Source organism: Dendrobates tinctorius, unplaced genomic scaffold (genome assembly GCF_039654945.1).
Source record: "Dendrobates tinctorius isolate UK_male_01 unplaced genomic scaffold, ASM3965494v1 ptg000143l, whole genome shotgun sequence".
NCBI classification, from domain to species: domain Eukaryota; kingdom Metazoa; phylum Chordata; class Amphibia; order Anura; family Dendrobatidae; genus Dendrobates; species Dendrobates tinctorius.
Window position 1 is genome coordinate 47,355,922 of NW_027361810.1, and position 23,547 is coordinate 47,379,468.

Genomic DNA, 23,547 nt, shown 5'->3' on the forward strand with positions numbered 1-23,547 from the left:
ATGAGAAGCCTCTTCAGGAGCTTCCATGTCAAACTCGGTCATACTTGATGAGGGGTGAGGGACGCTTTCACAAGTGTTGAAATCCTCTGCAGCGCCACAAAAGGAAAAATGAAGCATTACACAGCTCCTAACGAAATTAATGGACAGTCTATGCAATGCATGGATGTGCAGAGTCCTGCATTCACAGATATTCCCTGCAGCTTTTCTTTGCTCTGACACTAGTAGATGAGGGTCTTGAAAAACACGGATTAATCTACAACAATGTGATGCACAGCGAGTCAGGGGCAAAAGTGAAGATAGCAGCCGACATGTGTCAGGAGACCTGGGAGGGGCCCAGCAGCCAGTGACGAGGAGACACGCCGGTCTGAGAGGGAAGTCTTGGGTCTGTTTTTGTTTTTTTTTCTTTTAAATTCCCCACCTTCAACCCACATACCATAACTTTTATCCCCTTCACGACTGCTAGGTACAACCGCATCGTCACGACAGCCGATTTGATCAGCTGTCATGTGCCCCTAACCGCCGCGGGTGGAGTCGCAATCCACCCGCAGCTGTTAGCGGCATTTAACATGCTCATGATGGAAGCGAGTAACAAACCGAGCCCATCGGAGCCCGTATCACAGGATGCCAAGAGTTTGCAGAAGATCCCCATGCTTGTCATTGCTGACCTGCTAAAAACGTCGGCCAGAGATAAATTCTGCTACACATAGCAAAGCTGAAGCTTCAGCCCTTCTATGTGTTGCACAAGAGATCAGAAGACTAAAGAGTATTGAAGCCAGCAAAATGTAGAAAAAGTTTTTAAAAATATATAAAAAAGTTCAAATAACCCCCTTTTGCCCCATTCAAAATAAAATAAAAAATATACATATTTGTTATCGGCGCGTTCATAAACACACAATCAAAATCTAAAAAGAAATAATCCGATCGGTAAACAGCTAACGAGCAAAAAAAAAAAAAAAAAAAATCAAAATGGCAGAATAACTTTTTTTTATGGTCACCACAACATTGCAATAACAGGCGATGAATACATCATATCTAGCCCAAAATGGTAGCAATAAAAACGTCAGCTCAGCGAGCAGATTTCTTTTTCGCCACTTAAAAAAAAAAAAAAACCTATACATGTTGGGTATCTTCAAGGGGTTAAAGTTGGGGTAGCAAGGTGGCTCAGTGGTTAACACTGTCACTGTGCAGAGCTGTAGTCTTGGATTCCAATCCCACCATGGACAACATCTGTCCATAGAAAAACTCCTTGGTAAAATCACCATTGGTTAGACTTGCATATCTCTGGCTTATGCAGCGTCCCTAGTGGTGATGAGCGAAGCGAACATGCTCCGATAACATCTTATCCAAGCATTAGGGTGTGTGCACACGCTGCGGATTCTGCTGCGGAGCTGCAGTGGATTTGGTCCTGCGGATCCGCAGCAGTTTCTGCTGCAGTGTACAGTACTATTATAATCAATGGAAAATGAAATCCGCAGTGCACATGGTGCGGAATTTTCGGCGAGGATTTGCTGCAGTTTCAAATCTGCATTATTATTTATTTATATAGCGCCATTAATTCCATGGTGCTGTACATGAGAGGGGGGTTACATACAAAGTTATAGATATCGTTAATAGTAAACAAATTTACAATGACAGACTGGTACAGAGGGGAGGGGACCCTGTCCTTGCGGATTTACATTCTACGGGATAGTGGGGAAAAGACAGAAGGTCGGGGGTGCAGCAGCTCTGGTGGTGATGAGGCGGCAGCTTAGGTGGTGGTGAGGCGGCAGAATGGTCATTGTAGGCTGTAAGCTTTCCTGAAAAGATGGGTTTTCAGGTTCCGTTTGAAGGATCCGAGGGTGGTGGATAATCGGACGTGTTGAGGCCTGGCATTCCCAGAGGATAGGGGATATTCGGGATGTCAATTCTTTGTGCGGATTCCGCTGCGGTTTGGCACCTGCTCCACGGCAGGTGTCATACCGCAGGGGAAACCCGCAGGCTAAACCGCAGAAAATCTGCAGATAAACCGCAGGTCTTTTGACCTGCGGATTTACGCAAATCCGCGTGAAAAATTCCGCAGCACAATCCGCAGCGTGTGAACACACCCTTAGGGTGTGCTCGTATATTATGTTCGAGTCCCTGCAGCTGCATAATTTGAGGCTGTGAGACAGCGTCCACACATGCAGGGATTGCCTGTTCGTTACACAATCAGTGCATGTGTTGAGACTGTCTAACAGCAGCAAATCATGCAGCCGCAGGGTCTCGAACATAATAGACGAGCACTCCCTGATGCTCGGATAACACCTGAGCATGCTCGGATAAGACATTATCCAAGCACGTTTGCTCATCACTAGTCCCTAGTCATAGTCTAAACCCATTGAACCATGAGAAAATAATTAAAACCAACATTATCCAATTATATTAAACCATAGATTAACCCATTAATTGACAAAACATAATATGTATAAAATAAAAAGCAAAAATCAGACAAATATGCATATATTACATAAAAAAGGAGGGATATGGAATTCACTAAAGGATAAATCATGCTTGTAATTCATGCCATTCAGTAGTCTAGAATATACAGTTGTGGCCAAAAGTATTGACACCCCTGCAATTCTGTCAGATAATACTCCGTTTCTTCCTGAAAATGATTGCAATCACAAATTCTTTGGTATTATTATCTTCATTTAATTTGTCTTAAATGAAAAAACACAAAAGAGAATGAAGCAAAAAAGCAAAACATTGATCATTTCACACAAAACTCCAAAAATGGGCCAGACAAAAGTATTGGCACCCTCAGCCTAATACTTGGTTGCACAACCTTTAGCCAAAATAACTGCGACCAACCGCTTCCAGTAACCATCAATGAGTTTCTTACAATGCTCTTCTGGAATTTTAGACCATTCTTCTTTGGCAAACTGCGCCAGGTCCCTGATATTAGAAGGGTGCCTTCTCCAAAATGCCATTTTTAGATCTCTCCACAGGTGTTCTATGGGATTCAGGTCTGGACTACCTTAGAAGTCTCCAGTGCTTTCTCTCAAACCATTTTCTAGTGCTTTTTGAAGTGTGTTTCGGGTCATTGTCCTGCTGGAAGACCCATGACCGCTGAGGGAGACCCAGCTTTCTCACACTGGGCCCTACATTATGCTGCAAAATTTGTTGGTAGTCTTCAGACTTCATAATGCCATGCACACGGTCAAGCAGTCCAGTGCCAGAGGCAGCAAAGCAACCCCAAAACATCAGTGAACCTCCGCCATGTTTGACTGTAGGGACCGTGTTCTTTTCTTTGAATGCCTCTTTTTTTCTCCTGTAAACTCTATGTTGATTCCTTTGCCCAAAAAGCTCTACTTTTGTCTCATCTGACCAGAGAACATTCTTCCAAAACGTTTTAGGCTTTTTCAGGTAAGTTTTGGCAAACTCCAGCCTGGCTTTTTTATGTTTCGGGGTAAGAAGTGGGGTCTTCCTGGGTCTCCCACCACTTTTCATTCAGACGCGGACGGATAGTAGGGGTTGACACTGTTGTACCCTCGGACTGCAGGGCAGCTTGAACTTGTTTGGATGTTAGTCGAGGTTCTTTATCCAACATCCGCACAATCTTGCGTTGAAATCTCTTGTCAATTATTCTTTTCCGTCCACATCTAGGGAGATTAGCCACAGTGCCATGGGCTTTAAACTTCTTGATGACACTGCGCACGGTAGACACAGGAACATTCAGGTCTTTGGAGATGGACTTGTAGCCTTGAGATTGCTCATGCTTCCTCACAATTTGGTTTCTCAAGTCCTCAGACAGTTCTTTGGTCTTCTTTCTTTTCTCCATGCTCAATGTGGTGCACACAAGGACACAGAACAGAGGTTGAGTCAACTTTAATCCATGTCAACTGGCTGCAAGTGTGATTTAGTTATTGCCAACACCTGCTAGGTGCCACAGGCAAGTTACAGGTGCTGTTAATTACACAAATTAGAGAAGCATCACATGATTTTTCGAACAGTGCCAATACTTTTGTTCACCCTCTTTTTTATGTTTGGTGTGGAATTATATCCAATTTGGCTTTAGGACAATTCTTTTTGTGTTTTTTCATTTAAGACAAATTAAATGAAGATAATACCAAAGAATTTGTGTTTGCAATCATTTTCAGGAAGAAACTGAGTATTATCTGACAGAATTGCAGGGGTGTCAATACTTTTGGCCACAACTGTACATGCAACATCCATGACGCCTCGCTAATTAGCAGGTGTCTCCACCAATCACCACCTCTCTCCCTGGATGTTCCACTAATTGTTTATCAATTCTTTAAGTTTCCTGAAAGATCATCCTACATAGTGTTATGGTAAATATTTTATATTTAGCTTTGATTATTATTTACAACAATTAAATCTACTTATATGTCTCTGATAAGACTGTATTTTACTATTAGCTTTATAAGTGTTATTCATAAAAGCAATAACACAGGGTGTCACATCTCATACAGATGTCTGCGTTAAGCTTTTTGTTTTTGAAACTCTAGTTAATTGGACAGAGCTAGTCAAGGACTTCGGCTTAATTCATTATAAACTTCTGCAGGAGTCAATTTACGACTTGCTTATTTTTCCCATTAAAATACTTTCTTTCCCCAATTAAAATCGCTTCTCTCTTAGGTAATGTAATGTAATGTAAGAAGCCATTACTATTTTTCTTATCTCTGTGGTTGTAATAAAGACTTGTGACTGGGCTTCTGTGATCAGACAAGCCCCTACACTAACAGAAAACGATTGTGTGCGCTCTTGTCTCCGATCGATCGACTTCCTGATTTGATCAAAACTGGCAAACGTGTGAAACCTTTTGAGTTGCTCCTAAAACTTTCCATACAGGAAACCGCATCAGTACGATTAGGAACTTTTTTCACAAAGAAAAAAAAATTGTTTCCCCATGGTTAAATACATAAGACAGCGTTCACATGTCAGTATTTTAAATTATTTGTAAGCCAAAATCAGGAGGAAAAAGCATAATAGAAATATGTGACCTCTTCTGTATTTTTTACCCACGCCTGATTTTGGTTACAAATACTGATGTAAAATACTGAGCAAATACTGAATATGTGAACGTGGTCTCAGATTAGAACTAAGGGAGCTGTGTACGTCAGAAACGCGCGACACTACAGCCAACGGGGAGTAAGTTTTTATTTTATATACCCTTTAGGCTATGTGCCCACATATGAAAAAATTTACTCAAGGGTGGATAAAAAAGTACCACAAGATCAGAGCAGAATGTGCAGCATGAATGATGATACAATAATAAAGTAATAAAAATGATAATAACAAATGGCAAAAAATTTTTGTGGAAAAAATGCCTTTATTAAAATATATTGGCACAACAATTAAGTGCATTAAAATTATATATAATCATAAAAAAGAAAAAATAATAATAATAAAATATAAAACCACATATGCGGTATACTTATGTATATTGGAAAACCCGTTCCATAACAAGAGAGGCTGAATTGATAATACAGGTAGAAAAGTGCATAATTATGGTGACACAAAAAAATATACATTAATAAATGTGCCAAAAGTGCAGCTGTGCAAATAAGTGAAAAACGCCCTAAGGCGTGTGCTATTAAACCAAAAAAATACCTGTAAGCCAATGACCGCAATGTGGATGATATAATAACGCCATTGCGGTCATTGGCTTACAGGTATTTTTTTGGTTTAATAGCACACGCCTTAGGGCGTTTTTCACTTATTTGCACAGCTGCACTTTTGGCACATTTATTAATGTATATTTTTTTGTGTCACCATAATTATGCACTTTTCTACCTGTATTATCAATTCAGCCTCTCTTGTTATGGAACGGGTTTTCCAATATACATAAGTATACCGCATATGTGGTTTTATATTTTATTATTATTATTTTTTCTTTTTTATGATTATATATATATATATATATATATATATAATTTTAATGCACTTAATTGTTGTGCCAATATATTTTAATAAAGGCATTTTTTCCACAAAAATTTTTTGCCATTTGTTATTATCATTTTTATTACTTTATTATTGTATCATCATTGTATCATCATTCATGCTGCACATTCTGCTCTGATCTTGTGGTACTTTTTTATCCACCCTTGAGTAAATTTTTTCATACACACCGGATGGTCTGCCATCCTTTCTTTGGGAGATTGGTTCAATCACACTTTTTTATATATTTATATCTTTATTTATATTAATGTGATTACTACACTTTATATTAGCATTTTGTGTGTTTGTATTTTTTCTCCTTGTTCATTCTTATGTGACCACATAGCATTTTTCAAGCGTTTTTTTCCTGAGTAGAAACGCATGCCCTTGCCAGGGAAAACGCATGCGCTTTTTTGACGCGATTGTGAAGCGTTTGACATGCATTTTCCTATGCGTTTTTGCAATTACAGTGTATGTATGCGGAATAGCATGCGATTCCGCACAATTAATGAACATGCTGGTTTTTTTCCGCTAAGTGTTTCCGCGGCGGAAAAAAACGCACCATTAGCACAACATGTGCATTTTCCATTCTATTACATTAGATGCTTTTCTTAAGTGCTTCCGCAGCAGAAACGCTTGTCTAAAAGCGCTGCGGAAACGCTTAAAAAACGCAACATGGGAACACGGCCTTAAATGGATTTCTAATAAAAAAATAAATAAATAACCATAGCACAATCAGAAAGTAGTAATATTTTCCTTTTTCTCCAATTATAAATGTGGATAGCAGGGAGTTTCAGCAGCAAACTGCTGGTTATTCGTGCAGAGTAAGAAAATAGGAAGAAGCCACAGAGGATATGAAACTGGGCACAGAGAACCGAAAAAACTAGTGAAAAAAAAAAAAAAAAAGGAGAAAATAGGTTTTGTATACCAATGTGTAAATATTTCACCAGTAAAGTGCTCTCCATTGATGGGATCACGAAACATAGCAGATTATATTCTGTCGCACAATGCTACTTATTGACGTCTGCGGAATTAAACCATGCTATGCCTTTCTGCATGCTCTGCGTGGGAGAGACAATTAAAGGAGCGCTGCCTGTTAGGGCATCTGGGAAACGCAACAGTTGCACGTCTCTGCACAATCCTTACAGCACTGGAATAGAGGATAACTAAGGGTGTAACAGGATTGGGAATTAATATACGAGAAATGCAAATGCTGCAGCCAAATCGCTAGATCTTTCATTGTCTATAGAACAATTGCGATTATCCATCAATTTCATATACGATGACAACTGATCCAATAAGACAGAGAACACAAAATGCTCATCCTTGAGATCCGCGGCGGCGGAAGGGGGGGGGTCTCTATAGGAAGTCTGGGTTAGACAAATCTACAAGGCGCTGCCAGGCACCTCTGCCAGGGGGCACAATGATTAAATCCTGTGTTCGTGCTCCCTGGGTAGCAGGTCTTATATAAGCACAATATATAGTCTTATATATGCACAAGATTGGCTAATTCTGCCAAAACTGGCTTTACATTAAATGTTTATGGTCAACTTAAGTAATGTGACTGGAGGCTCATCATCATCGCCAAAAATGTGAAATTAATGTAAAGAGCTCCACGGTGGTATCATCTATGACCCTGAGTTCACCATGTCATTCCAGGAGCTATATGCATGTCATTTTTAAGCCAAAATCTGCTGTAGTGATTGCCTAAAGTTAAAAAAAAAGTTAATCCTGCTCCACTCACTTCTGCACTGAGAGGGGAGCACGTCAAGGCGACGTCACGTCTACCAATACCTATGGGAACGCTTGGGCATGTATCTGTCCCATTCATCAGTTCTCTATGGAAAAAGGGAGTATAGCAGGACTAATCCTATAACTTTATTTCCCTAAAAGCAGTTGTCTCCAACCTGTACCTCTCCAGTCTTTGCAGAACTACAACTCCCAGCATGCCTGGACCACCACTGTAGTGGAGGAGACCCGTAATATAGAGACCACTGCCCTAAAGCATTTATGGCAGGATCATACAGGTAGAACAAGTCTAATGGTATGTAGGGAATGTTTACCTGGGGCAGATATCTGTCCGGTATAGGCCAGCTCTGCAGCACGTACCGTACACGGATTCCTGCCGCTGTGTGTGCATTTACCCTTATCTTCCATTGATTTTCGCAGGACGAAAGAGGTTACTTAAATAAGAAGGAATGTGCCGAGTCTTCCCATCAGCAGAAAGTAGGAACTTTCACATACATCCGCTTATCACTATATAGCAAGATAAAACATTTTTACACCCCAGTAATAAATCGATGTCCCGTCACCGCGCTCACACAATAAGCCCATAAATCATACTTACAGCTTTGCGGTGATAAGTAGCAGCAAGGCAACAAAAGACGATTTCTTCATCTTACTGGTCTGTCCGACCATTGTAAGACCCAAATAAAACAAAGCCGAGCCAGAAAATGAACTGGCCAGGCCATCGAGAAAATTCTCCAAGTACATCGGAATCTTCTGACCCAGTGCAAAGTTAAAGGCGATGCCTATGAAGACCATAAATACTATCGGGTTTTGGAAGACGCGGAGGAGAGCCAGTCCCAAAATCTTCATTTTTCCTTGTGAAGCGTTTGGATTTTCTTTCCATTTCTGGATCTCACAGAAAACAAACCCCAAAGGGTTTAACATCATGAGCGACACGGGTGCCACCAAGTATATGTACTGGAGGTATTTAGGGTATGTCGATTGGTACAAGGCGTCAACTAGAAAACAGCAGCAAGAAACAAGAGTCAGAATAGCCACCATTAGGAGAAGAAAACCAAGGATCATTAATATAGGATACTTGTCTGTACCAACAGCCAACATCAGAGACGCGGGGGGCCGCCATTTACGTTAAATTATAGGTGGATCCTGCCAATTCAGATGGATTTATGCATGTCACCTAAGAGATAGTTCTAAAAGTGAGACCTGCATCTCTATCCAGAACAATTGAAGAAAAAAAAAAAAAAGGTCTCGGTTGCTCATATGTGCAAGCAAAAGCACCTTAAAGATAATCTGTCACCAGGTTATTGCTACCTAATATGAAAGCAGCCCAGTAAATGACAGAGACCCCCAATCCCAGCGATGTGTTGCTTACTGGGCTGCTTACTGAAGTTTTGTTAAAATCACTTAGCAGGAGATTATCACTAGGTACTAGTAAACCTGCTTCCATGTAGTCCTCCATATTCATGAGCTCTGTATAACCCCACCCCCACCACTGATTGGCAGCTTCCTGCCTATGCAGTGTACACAGAGAGCAGCCAATCAGTGGTGTGCGTGAGGATATACAGAGCCCAGCATACAGAGAACTGCTTTTTCTGCAGCAGAGAAAACGGTGATTTTTATCAAAACTGCATCAAGCAGCCCAGTAAATGACACGTCACTAGAATCAGGGTCTCTGCTCCTACAGCCTGATGGCTGCTCTCAAAGCAGCAAAAAGCTGCTGACAGATTCTTTTAAAAAGGGTTATTCCAAAAGTTATCACCTCCTTTCTGATAAGGAGGTCTGACCAATGGGACCTTCATTTGTCCAAAGAATGGGGCTCTGAAAGTCTCTTCTAAGTGGAGCATTGTACTTCGCTACCGGTGCCAGCCCCATAGAGAATGAATGGGAGCAGTGGTAAGCATGCCAGTGGGGCTTTTCAGAGCCTCGTCCTCGAGAACTGTGGGGGTCCCATAACGCATGACCACGATAATAACACTAAAGTGAGGCAATTGTAATTCACATGAGCCGGACATGTGAACCCTTCTGTAGACCTTACCTATGGGATAGCCAAGTGCAAAATCATTGCTTTGAGTGGCAAATATAGGGAAGAGTCCGGCTTTTCTAAACCGACTTTCAGGGTTGGCCACTAACAAGGTGAGCACGCAGACGACCACGAACACGGAGGCTTTGGCGATGAGTATACTGTACAGGAATGACCAGTTTACGTCAGAGAAGTCCAGGACCACCATGTTTTTGAACAAAAGTGCAGGAAGTGCGAAACGGGAAACGTAGTTGCCGAGTCCTTTCGCCTGTGTGGCGGTTATAACGTTGGCTCTACCCGCGATGTAGCCGCACATGATGATGCCAAAGCATTCCAACAGAGCGGGGAACAGTCTGTTTATAGACATGGAGGGCGTGCCATCGGTGGTGTTTGCCAGATCACCTTGTGACTCCGTCATATTGACAGCAGCAGACAGCTTCCACAGCTGCTCAGAGGTGCTCATATTTCTTTTTTTTCACGGTAGTTTGACTATGCCAATCTTAGCTCCACGCCAATTTCTCTATAGAGATTCATGCTGACCTAATAGAGAACAAGGAGGGGAGAGAAAAAAAAAAAAAAAAAAAAAGACTGTTACTTCAAGAGAAAAAAAAATAAAAAAAAGGTGCATTACTTTCACACCCCCATATGCAGCAACGCTCCTTTTTCCTAATTGGTTCACAGGATGTTATTAATGTGTACTGTAATACAGATTCAGTGGAGGTGCAGCCGGTCATGTCACAATCTCTACAGGCCTGACACTTCCCTCCACTCAATAGAAAGCATAGTCCTAAACACTGCTTAAAGGGAATATATCTTCAGGTTATGCTGCACTGATTAAGGGAGAGTAGCACCGAGGTACGGGATCACTCTTCTATATGTCAAAATCGAGTTAACAAAAAAAAAAAAAAAAAAAAATACAAATATTGTGATGCGCGTGCGCACACACACACACATATATATACATACACTATATATATATATATATATATATATATATATATATATATATATATATATACACACTCACTGGCCACTTTATTAGGTACACCATGCTAGTAAGGGGTTGGACCCCCTTTTGCCTTCAGAACTGCCTCAATTCTTCGTGGCAGAGATTCAACAAGGTGCTGGAAGCATTCCTCAGAGATTTTGGACCATATTGACATGATGGCATCACACAGTTGGCGCAGATTTGTCGGCTGCACATCCCTGATGCGAATCTCCCGTTCCACCACATCCCAAAGATGCTCTATTGGATTGAGATCTGGTGACTGAGGAGGCCATTTGAGTACAGTGAACTCATTGTCATGTTCAAGAAACCAATCTGAGATGATTCGAGCTTTATGACATGGCGCATTATCCTGCTGAAAGTAGCCATCAGATGTTGGGTACATTGTGGTCATAAAGGGATGGACATGGTCAGCAACAATACTCAGGTAGGCTGTGGCGTTGCAACGATGCTCAATTGGTACCAAGGGGCCCAAAGAGTGCCAAGAAAAAATTCCCCACACCATGACACCACCACCACCAGCCTGAACCGTTGATACAAGGCAGGATGGATCCATGCTTTCATGTTGTTTACGCCAAATTCTGACCCTACCATCCGAATGTCGCAGCAGAAATCGAGACTCATCAGACCAGGCAACGTTTTTCCAATCTTCTACTGTCCAATTTCGATGAGCTTGTGCAAATTGTAGCCTCAGTTTCCTGTTCTTAGCTGAGAGGAGTGGTACCCAGTGTGGTCTTCTGCTGCTGTAGCCCATCTGCCTCAAAGTTCGACGCACTGTGCGTTCAGAGATGCTCTTCTGCCTACCTTGGTTGTAACGGGTGGCAATTTGAGTCACTGTTGCCTTTCTATCAGCTCGAACCAGTCTGCCCATTCTCCTCTGACCTCTGGCATCAACATGGCATTTCCGGCCACAGAACTGCCGCTCACTAGATTTTTTTTCTTTTTCGGACCATTCTCTGTAAACCCTAGAGATGGTTGTGCGTGAAAATCCCAGTAGATCAGCAGTTTCTGAAATACTCAGACCAGCCCTTCTGGCACCAACAATCATGCCACGTTCAAAGGCACTCAAATCACCTTTCTTCCCCATACTGATGCTCGGTTTGAACTGCAGGAGATTGTCTTGACCATGTCTACATGCCTAAATGCACTGAGTTGCCGCCATGTGATTGGCTGATTAGAAATTAAGTCTTAACACACAGTTGGACAGGTGTACCTAATAAAGTGGCCAGTGAGTGTATACACAGCTCTGGCAAAAATTAAGTGACCACTGCAAACTTTTCAGTTTGTCTGATTTTTCTCTTTATAGGTATATTTTGGAGTAAAACATGGATTTTTGTGATAACTCACCGTAAAATCCTTTTCTCCAAGACGCTCATTGTGGGACACAGATACTGTGGGTGTATGCCTTCTGCCGCTAGGAGGCTGACACTAAGTGAAAAAAAAGAGGTTAGCTCCTCCTCCGTCATATACACCCTCGCCTCTATTGCGGGCGGAACTCAGTTTGGTGCCAAAGCAGTAGGAGGACAACAAAATCAGCCTAAATACAGGTACAACGTGTCCAGAAAAGGACCACTCTTATATCACATAAATAAATGCGTATTAACTAAACAAAAACAGAGCCAACTGGCTAATAGGGTGGGTGCTGTGTCCCCCAATGAGTGTCGGAGAAAAGGATTTTACGGTGAGTTATCACAAAAATCCCTGTTTCTCCTTCGCCTCATTGGGGGACACAGACACTGTGGGACGTCGTAAAGCAGTCCCTGGGTGGGAGATTGACTCACCGATGCAAGCTACATGCACCTCTTGTTTAAAAGGTGCGCCACCGCTGCTTGGAGAATCCTTCTACCCAGGTTCACATCCGCCGAGGCCTGAGCATGAATAATATAATGTTTGGCAAATGTGTGCAGGCTGGACCAGGTTGCTGCCTTGCAAACCTGTTCCGCCGAAGCCTGGTGCTGAAGCGCCCAAAAGGCGCCCACTGCCCGAGTAGAGTGCGCTCTGATCCCTGCTGGAATCGGCATGCCTCTAATGCGGTAGGACTCCTGAATAGTCAAACGAATCCATCTGGCTATGGTCGATTTTGAGGCAGAGAGTCCCTTCCTGCGCCCTTCGGGGAGCATGAACAGCGTGTCCGTCTGACGAAATGGTGCCGTCCGCGATACGTACCTCCGGAGGCTCTTACCAGGTCTAACGTGTGAAGAGCCTTTTCCACACGGTGCAGGACAAAATGAAGGCAAAACAACATAATTAATGTGAAAAAGAGAACACAACTTTCGGCAGAAAAGGAGGGGCTGGTCTGCGGATCACCTTAACCTTATGGAAAGTGAGGAACGGAGCTCGGCAGGATAGGGCCGCCAGCTCTGAAGCCAGCCTGATGGAAGTGATGGCCACTAGGAACACCACTTTCCAGGAAAGGTACCTCAAAGAGACATCCTGAAGCGGTTCAAATGGAGCTTCTTGCAGAACACTTAGGACCATGTTAAGGTCCCAGGCGTCCATAGGTGACTTATAGGGAGGTACCAAGTGGGAGACCCCCTGAATGAAAAGTCCTCACATGCAAATTGGTAGCAATTCTGCGCTGGAACAGGACGGATAAGGCCGATATTTGTCTCCTGAGGGAACCTGGGGCAAAGCCCGAGTCTAATGCTCTACTGAAAGGGGCTATCCGGGCTCTCTAAGCCCGACTGGAGGAAAGCCAAGATGTTGGGGATCGAGAATCTCAGCAGAGAAACACCGCGGCCTCAACACCAAGCAAAGAACACCTTCCAAGTGTGGTGGTAAACTCGTGCTGAAGCAGGCTACCGGGCGCTAATCATTGTGGCGACCACCTCGCTCCCGAATCCAAGTTATAATCCAAGATTCAACGGCCATGCCGTCAAACGCAGGGTCCCTGAGTTCGGGTGGCAAATCGGCCCTTGAGACAGTAGATCTGGGCGCTCTGGCAGGCGCCAAGGAACTTCGGCGAGCAGCTGCATTAGATCTGCGTCCCACGCTCGATGGGGCCAGCAGAATCGCCAGCATCACTTCCGTCCTGATCTTTTTGATGACTCTCGGAAGTAGTGGCAGTGGGGGAAATAGATATGGGAGGCGAAACTGGTTCCTTGGCAGAACCAACGTGTCCACTGCGAATGCCTACGGGTCCCTGGCCTGAGCGACATATGTGGGCACCTTGGCATTCACTCTGGAAGCCATCAGGTCCACAGCCAGAGCTCCCCACAGTTGACAAATCTGTAGACCACTCTCCGGATGCACGCCCCTGCCGGCTGAGAAAGTCTGCCGCCCAATTTTCCACGCCCCGGAATGTGGACAGCCGAAATCACCGAGTGGTTTGCTTCGGCCCACTGAAGAACGAGCTCCACCTCGCGCATGGTTGCTCTGCTGCGGGTGCCCCCTTGATGATTTATGTAAGCCAAGGGTGGGGAAATCTTTTTTCTGCCAAGGGCCATTTGGAAATTTATACCATCCTTCGGGGGCCGTACAAACTCCGCCCACAAAGTACATCCTGACTCTGGCACTGGTTTCATGACTTAATCTTTCATTGCATGCCCTTCAATGTTCAGTAGTGAACACTGCGTGTGTGTGCGCCAACAGAGCAAGAAGAAATTAATGAGCTTGTGGCAATCAAAATACAGCTCCCTGCCCAAGAATGCGGTCCCTGAGAATCTGCTCGGTGGCCTGATAAAAGGTCATCGAGGGCCTGAGGTTCCCCACCCCTGATGTAAGCCACCGCCGTGGCGTTGTTCAATTGAATCCGGACGGGGCGGCCTTCTAGAAAGTGATGAAACTTCTGCAGAGCCATCCAAATTGCTCGTATCTCCAATAAGTTGATCGGGAGGCGTGCCTCCTGTGGCGACTACCGTTCCTGGGTTGTGTGGTGGCGAAACACCGCTCCCCCACCGAGGAGACTGGCGTCGGTTGTCATTACCAGCCAATGATCTGGGGGGAAAGGTTTCCCCTGGGCCAGAGAGGAACTGGTTATCCACCATCCGAGCGACTGCCTGACTTGAGAGGACAGTCGGCACTGCCAATCGAGCGTGAAAGGATTCTTGTCCCAGGCTGACAAGAGGGCGTGCCGCAGGGGGCAAAGGTGGAACTGGGCGACAGGTATCGTTCCATTGCCGCCACCATTTTCCCTAGAATCCTCATCCCGGATCGAATACTAAGAGGGACTGGTTGGCGAAGTGTCCGGACTCCCTGCCGGAGAGCTAGCGCCTTTTCCTGAGGGAGAATTACCAACCCTCGGCAAGTGTCGAAGATCATTCCTAGGAAGGAGATCCTCTGAGCTGGCACAAGGGATGACTTCTTTGCATTGTCTACCATCCTAAGCGGGCAAGAGTATCTAGCGTGATGTTGACCTTTTCCTCGCGTGCCCGTATTGACGGGCACTTGACCAAGAGGTCGTCCAGATAAGGCAAGACGACTATGCCTCGAGAATGCAGTGTGGCCATGACAACTGCCATAACCTTTGTGAACACTCTGGGAGCCGTGGCTAGCCCGAAGGGTAGCGCTACGAACTGAAAATGTTGATCGCCGATGGTGAAGCGTAGAAACCTCTGATGAGGAGGAAAAAATGGGAATATGCAGATATGGTCCTGGATGTCTATTGAGGCCAAGTATTCTCACTGCTCCATGGCCGTTATGACTGAACGGAGAGACTACATCTGGAAATGTATGATCCTGATGAATTTGTTCAGAAGCTTCAGGTCCAAAACAGGCCTGATAGACCCGTCCTTTTTGGGAACCGCCAAAAAGTTGGAATAGAACCCCTGAGCTCTTTCGTGTTCTGGCACTGGAACAATGACTCCGTTGTGCTGGAGCGATTTGATGGCTCCCAATAGAGCCCTTGCCTGGGTATCCACCCTGGGAAGCCAGGAAAGAAAAAAACCGTCTTGGAGGATATCTGACAAATTCTATTTGTAACCTGATTCCACCAATTCCTTTCCCCATGCGCCATGAGCGACATTGACCCAGACGTGGTGAAACCAGAGTAGGTGGTCGCCCACCTTGCCGGTGTCGTCTGGTAAAGGCCTCGAGTCATTTGGCCGACAATCTTTGGGATCTGGATCCCCTCGATCTGGGCTGCTGAGTATGCATTCTCCCCAATGGATTGGCTCTATATGAGACCTGCCGCTCCCTATCCTGGTTGGGGCGGCGGAATTGGCCGCTGGAGTCCACCTGGGGTTGCGAAAGGCCCGAAAACGTGCCTGAAAACGGGTGACGAAAAAGCGTTTTGACCTTTGTTGAGGGAGAAACCCGCTCTTTCCTCCTCTGGAGTCGGAGATAAGTTGATCCAACTTCTCCCCAAATAGGTGGCCACACTGATAAGGCAGGGAAGTCAAGGACTTCTTAGGCCTGTTTCACACATCCGTTTGTGTCCATCAGTCAAAATCCGCCGTTTTGCCAAAAAAACGGATCCGCCATTTTTCTTGGCGGATCCGTTTTTTCCCACTGAGTTGCATTACCGGCGGATCTTGACGGATGGCCATCCGTTGAATCCGTTTTTTTGCGTATCTGCCAAAATTTTGACGTCCGCTGACATGCCCGAACAGACCGTGCAACGTTTTTTCGGGCGGCCAGATACGCATTTGTCACTGCACATGCCCGAAAGACTTCACTCAGCCGCAAATTTAACCCTAAACTCCGTTCTGGCGGCAGAAAAATTTCTCTCTCCCCTTCCCCAGGCAGCGGTTCCTTTAAAATTCTTACTTTGACGGATCTGTTAAAATAACGGTACGGTGCCAAACGTTGTGGTTGCTACAGGAACGGTTCCGTTATCCGCCATGTTAGCGGATTTTGACTGACCAAAAAAACTGATGTGTGAAACAGGCCTTAGGAGTAGAATCGGCTTGCCATGTCCTTAACCATAGGGCTCTTCTGATAGAAATTGCATTAGCGGAAGCATGTGCCGAGCAATTGTCCGCATCCAAAGACGCATTGATTACATAGTCTACGGCCATCGCCATCTGACCTGCGACCTCCAAAATCTCTGCAGGTAGATCCTGCTCCTGCGCGACCTTGTTTAATGTTTCTGACCATGATATCATAGCCTTGGCTACCCAAGTTGCTGCGAATGAGGGAGCGAGCGCTGACCCTCACGCCTCATATACTGAGCGAGCTAAGCCTCTCTGTAAGGCGATCCGTGGGATCCTTAATTGAGGAAACACTAGGGACGGATAGCAGGGTCTTAGTGGCTAGGAGCGAAACCAGAGGATCCACCATCGGGGATTCCATCCATTTTTTATGGAGGTCCGGAGCAAACGGATACCTTGTTTCGAGTGCCTTTTGACCCGAGAAACGCCCGTCTGGACGCTCTCTGTGCCACTGCACTATGTCCACAAACTCCGGGTGAGAGGAAAAAATTCTGTGCGGGCGCTTCACTTGCTTAAATGCCACTTCATGCCCCGTAGCCGCTGCAGGATCATCCTCAATCCCCAAGGTCTGATTGACGGCTTCTATGAGGCTGTCCACTGTTTCACGTGACGCTGGAGTATCCAGGTCAAGGAGCTCGTCTGAGTCGAATTCTGAGGTCTGCTCGCTATCAACCACTGGTGACGGGGAGCGAGAAGCAGAACTTACGGATGCCAAGGCACCGGATGGACTGGACGACACCGTGTGGATTCGTTTCCCTCGGGTCTGCCTGAACTGAGTGCGGCCCCTGCAGGAGAGAGGCTCTTGTGAGGTGGAGGTCCCCGCTAAGGCCGGCGAGCCACTGACCCTGCCCCCATCTGAGGCCTGAAGGGACTCAATTGCATGACCTGTGACATTGATAGAACCCACTCTGGGGGGCTTGGCACCTTGGTCGCAGAGGACGGACACTGAGGTTCTGTTAGGCGTCGGGCTCCGGGCGCTGCACAGCGGGAATCCCGAGCCTTGTCCTCTGTGGTCTGCCCACACCAGCATTGTGGGTTCGGTCGCAGGGGAGGGATCCTGGGCGGGTTTGGAGTCGCTGGCTTTGCATAATCGCTTGCTCTGCGCCCGCGGAAACGCAGCCAGACAAGAGATGCATGCTGCTTCTTCGGACATGCCGTATCTGTCCCCTGCTGGGGATAGGGGGAAGGAGGTAGCACCTCGTTTTCCGTGGTCTCCCGGGCAGCACTTACCCCAGCCCTGTGCCCCCGTTCCTGGACGCCTCCGCACAAAAATCGCACGCCACCAGTTGTGGGGTGGGCCGCCAGCATATAAACCGGTCCAGGGGCGGTATTTCCGGGTCTGCAGCCAAGCAGCGCTCCGAAGCCGGGGACTAAATTTATCCCCCCGCCGCCCAGGCCTGGGGGGCGGGCCGCCAGAAGTGACTTGCGGCCCGGAGGCGGAACTCCGGGTTGCGGCCTAGCTCCGGCTAAAGCCGCAGCCTCAATTTATCCCCTGCCCGCGACGGGGGGGGGGGGGGGGGACAGGGGGGCGACTCCATGGCGCCACAAAAAAATGGCGCTACTTACTGGCGTGGACTTCACCGCACTGCTCTGCAGCCACTGGCCAGAGGCATCTGACAGCTAAGGGCTCCAGCCCCGGATCTTCGCCGCAGGAGCCCTCCGAGGCCCTCTCCTCACTGACGATCCTCTTCAGCTTCCCAGCTCAGGTATGTGAGGGGGCCTTGACAAAATAGGACGGTGCAGGCACCCTAGCTCCATCTAACCCCTTCAGGGGGTGAGGAGAGGGACCGTCAGCCGCCTTGCAGCACCGCAGTCTAAGCATTGGGGGCCGCACGGACTAGTCTTGTGCCTCTGTACAGCCCATGGTTTCAATACCTAGGGGTGGTCAGGGCTAAGTCCAGCATTGTGTCCCAAGTCGTGGGAGAGGATACGTGGAGGTACACTCGCACATGCTCGCCCGTTGATGGTTTGGGGAAATCGGACCCTTTCAATAGGATCCGTTGCCCCTGTCTCATCTTCATAGACGGTAAAAATAAAATAAAAAAAGGTCTGGGGAAAACGGCCCAGATATGTCCCACGGTGCGGGAGAGGCTACGTCGTGGAGACGATACTAACACGTGACCGCCTGTTGATGGTTTGGGGAGATCGGACCCTTTCAATAGGGTCAGTCGCCCCTGTCTCATCTTCATGGGAAAAAAAAAAAAAAAAGAAAAAGTCTGGAGCAAAACCAGACGTGTGTGCCTACATGGATACTAAGAAAAAAAAATTGCGTTCCGCCCGCAATAGGGGTGAGGGTGTATACGACGGAGGAGGAGCTAACCTCTTTTTTTCACTTAGTGTCAGCCTCCTAGCGGCAGAAGCATACACCCACAGTATCTGTGTCCCCCAATGAAGCGAAGGAGAAATGTAAATTGCTCTTTTATTCTATAACACATGACGTCTCTGAATTTCCAAGCACTAAATTTTGTTTTTATTTTCAGAAAATGAGAAATGGTCAAAATAACAAAAAAAAACAAAAAACGGGTGCTTTCAGACCTCAAATAATGCTAAGAAAACAAGTCCATAATCATTTATAAAGAACAATACTAATGTTTCAACTCGGGAAGAGTTCCGAAATCAATATTTTGTAGCATAACCATAATTTTTAATCACAACTTTCATGCGTCTTGGCATGCTTTCCACCAGTCTCGCACACTGTTTTGGGTGACCTTATGCCACTCCTGGTACAAAAATGTAAGCAGTTCTTCTTTATTTGATGGCTTGTGACTATCCACCTTCCTCTTGATTACATTCCAGAGGTTTACAATGGGGTTCAGGTCTGGAGAATGGGCTGGCCATGACAGGGATTTGATGTGGTGGTCCTTCATCCACACATTGATTGACCTAACTGTGTGGCCTGGCGCATTGTCCTGCTGGAAAAACCAGTCCTCAGAGTTGGGGAACAATCCTAGAGCAGAAGGAATCAACTGTCTTTCCAGGATAACCTTGTATGCGGCTTTATTCATACGTCCTTCACAAAGATTAACCTGCCCAATTCTAGCCTTGCTGAAGCATCACCAGATCACCGATCCTCCACCAAATTTCACAGTTGGTGCAAGACACTGTGGCTGGTCCGCCTCTCCAGGTCTCCATCTAACCATTAGATGACCAGATATTGGGCAAAGCTGAAAATTAGCCTCATCAGAGAAGATTACCTTACTCCAGTCTTCTATGGTCCAATCCTTATGGTCTTTGGCAAACTTCAGCCTGGATCTCCTTTGCTCCTCATTGATGATAGGCATTTTTCTAGCTTTACATGACTTGAGCCCTGCCTCTAGGAGCCTGTTATGAACTGTTCTTGCCATGCACTTCACCCCAGCTGCCATTTGTCATTGCTTTTGTAGGTCACTTGATGTCATCCTGCGGTTGCTGAGTGACAGTCGAATAAGATGACAGCCATCCCAGTCAGTGTTGAGTCATTTTCGCCCTCTGCCGGTCTGTAGCTTTGTTGTCCACAATGTCTGCTGCTTGACCTTGTTGTAATGGACTGCAGTCTTAGAAATTTTAAGGATGGAGGCAACATGACGCTCACTGTATCCCTCTGCTACTAAAGCCAGAATTGAGCCCTTTTCCTCACTCAAGACTTTTATTTTCAACTCCTTTGGCATGGTTAAAAGTTATTTTTTCATTCCTATTACTTTTGGGATATTACTAGCACTTGTTTTGCCATCCAGCTTGTCCTATTGCAAGAGGATTGTGAACGAACACCACAGCAGGGTTTTTTATACTTTCCTTCGTTAAATAAGATTTGGTTCAGGTGATCACCTAATCAGAAGCACATTAAGTAGAATGAGGTGTACTCTGGTTGGAATTCAACTGACACTAGAAAGGAATGGCTGTCAGACATGTAGAGAAGCTGATTTTTAAGAAATTGCGCAGTGGTATCTTAATTTTTGCCAGAGCTGTATGTATGGTATATAGGGGCTGCTGATAAGTCTTTGGCTTTGTGATCTTTGTTTCTATGGTAATGAATGTTACATCACATGAAAGCCTTATGTGTCTAATATACGTTTTGAAAATTTTATGTTTTTAGCTTATGACAGTGTTCTATGCATGCAGGAAAACAAAATGGCTCAGTCCAACGCGATATTCACAGCAAATGAGAGCAGAGGAGTGATAAAATTCTTGCTTCTGCAAGGAAAGTCCGCAAAGGATATTCATGGTGATATGTCGCAGACATTGGGGGGGGAATCAATGCCCTTCATATTCTACAGTTAAGAACCTGCCTGCCAAATTTATAACAGGCCACTTCAGCACCAAAAACGAGGAACATCCTGGACGACAGAGAGTGGCTGTTGTTCCGGAGATCGTTGATGCTGTGCACAACCTCATACTGGAGAGTCTGTGAATTTTAACTAAAGCAATAGCAGACATCATGGGGATTTCCTCTGAATGTGTTTGTGTATTTATCCTTGAACATTTGGACATGAAGAAGCTATCTGCAAAGCATGTGAGTGAAAACTTCCCGGTCCATTTGTCAGCATTTCCAGACTGATAAGAGCTTCCTGGATCGACTGGTCACTATGGACGAGACCTGGATTTATTTGTATGACCCTGAAATCAAGGAGTAGTCAAAAGAGTTGAGGCACAGTGGTTCTCCTCATCCAAAGACGTTCAGGGTGCAAAAATGAGCCCCTAAGGTGATGGCGTCTGTGTTCTGGGATAAGGAGGGTGTGCTGCTAGTAGACTACCTTCAAAAGGGTTCCACCATCAAGGCAAGGTATTACACTGAACTTTTGGACCAATTGAAGGCAGCTCTGAAGGCGAAAAGGTGCGGCAAGCTGTTCAAAGAAATCTTGTTCCTGCAAGACATCGCCTCCTCCGCTCATACTGCACAAGCGACCAAGGCAAAACTGGCCGAGCTGGTTGACCACCCACCTTATTCACCAGATTTAGCTCCCGCCGACTATCATCTGTTTCCAAACCTGAAGAAACACCTCAAGGGGTATCAAATTTCACACCACTTCTGATGCCATGGCTGTTACGGATGCCTGGTTTCAGGCACAACCGAAATCCTTCTTTTTGCAAGGCTCACAGAACTTGGAATACCGATGTAAGAAGTGTGTGTGGGGGGCGTGTGTGTGCATATATATATATATCTCTCAATGGTATTCTGAACACTTTATCAACCTCCTAATACTGTCTGTAATCATCCCCATGTTTTATCTAAGCTCTACCCGTTTGTTTAAAAACATTAGATCCCCCTGACGGCTGGTATCGGACTAGTCCAGGACCGCTGTCAATCACGGCTACAACGAGCTGGGATCACACGCACAGCAGTGCGTTGTCGCTCTTCTCCTTCCTGCACACACTGGAACGTCAGTCACGCCACTGTGGGCATGATCCCAGGGCACCGTGCCAATCACTGACAGTGGTCTCGGATTAGTCTGCTCCTAGCAGTCAGGGGGGGATTTAACATAATTTTTAAACACACAAGTGTTAGGAAGCTGATGAAGTGCTCCTAATCCTCGCAGGGTTATATCCTGTCATCAGGTTCCCTTTAAGTTTCTATAACCCAAAGACTTTCTTAAAGAGGTATTCTAATTGAATTTTTTTAAAGGACAGACTGGTGGAAAATACTTAACACATTAAATAAATGATACTCTCACTGACTCCCGTACAGCTCCTCTCAACACTTACCCAGTCGGCTCTGTTCTCTACACCCTGGTGTTTTGACACTAGAAGTCTCTGCTTACCTAATCTCTGGCCACAGTGGTGGCTTGTCTGAGTGGGATATTTGCTGAGTGGACATTTTCTGAGTGAGCAGACACAAAATACCGCACAATGTGAGCCTTACCGATGCAGATCTCTGGACATTATAATTCACTCTTATTTAGCACTCTTTAAAACCCGATTCCTCCTAAAAGCCAAATTAAGAAAGCAATAAATTAACTAGACAAATTGTTTCCACCATGAGATACATTACATGGCGGCTGCCTACAATGGGTAACAACTTCTATGTCTGCACGTACTGTAGGATCACCCCGACAGGCCCCGATAAGTCTCATGACATAAGCCGAATCTACGACCCCTTGGAGGATCTGTCACGACTGACCCCAATGGCTTATGATGGGGGCCCTTCCAGTTTAGTCGTCATGTCTGTCTGCTGCATGCATTACTAACTGGGGGTACAATGCACACGAAGCAGAACTTGTGCACGCTCAGCAATATCCTGCGAGTGACTACTATTCTCATATGGTAATATAGTGCAAATAAGCCGCGATCAAGACTGAGATCTTGCCAAAAAAAAAAAAGCGCTGCCAATAACAGCAGCATGAATAATACTAGGGATCTGCAGGAATATGATAAGTTTTACAGTAAAGTTATCACTGCCCTACAGACAACACGGCCATCTAGAGAGAAGATAAAACCAGACGTGGACAATAACAGAACGGCTCAGACTGCAAAAAAATAAGAGCCAAAATCTAAAGGAATAAAACCACATCCCCCATTATGGGCCCTTATTATCGCCCCCATTCCCCGAAATGTTTACCTCGTATCATACACCAAAACTAAAAAGTAGTAACGCGGTATCTGCTGAAAAGAGACGTACGGTAAGGACAGAGACCGGAGAGCAGCGTCTCCTCATGTCATGTGCCTATAGAAAGCATAGTCATGTGAGACACACTGGATATCATAAGATTAGGGGCCCAGAGGATCTGTGTGCGCGGGGATGTATTATATCCAATTACCAGTATTTATACAGTGGCAAGGTATTGTGCAACCCTGGCCCTCTGTGAGCACAGTGGCAACATCAAGAGAGTGCAACAGATTTGTCAAAGGGAATCTGTCACCAGGTTATTGCTTCCTAATAGGAGAGCAGAATATCGTAGAGACATAGACCCTGATTCCAGCGATATGTCACTTACTGGGCTGCTTGCTGTAATTTTGATAAAATCAGAAGATTACTACTACAGTACTAGTAAACCTGCTGCCAGGTAGTC

The 23,547-nt window shown here is 45.5% G+C and overlaps 1 protein-coding gene across 6 annotated transcripts in view; it reads right to left on the reverse strand.

Moving 5' to 3' along the window:
- GPR155 (G protein-coupled receptor 155) overlaps nt 1-23,547 on the reverse strand; it is a 62,138-nt gene that overhangs the window by 33,780 nt on the left and 4,811 nt on the right. For 4 of the 6 annotated variants that reach the window (XR_012220350.1, XM_073545927.1, XM_073545924.1 and 1 more), the window contains exons 2-3: nt 9,704-10,228; nt 8,267-8,666 (exon numbers count right to left, since the gene is read on the reverse strand). Coding sequence is in view for 5 of the 6 variants with exons in the window: in XM_073545927.1 (XP_073402028.1) it covers nt 8,267-8,666; nt 9,704-10,151 (848 nt within the window). In the remaining variant the exon portion in view is untranslated. Of the gene's footprint in view, nt 1-8,266; nt 8,667-9,703; nt 10,229-22,400; nt 22,464-23,547 lie in introns of all 6 variants that reach the window. The other 2 variants (XM_073545926.1, XM_073545925.1) reach the window with 1 other exon arrangement.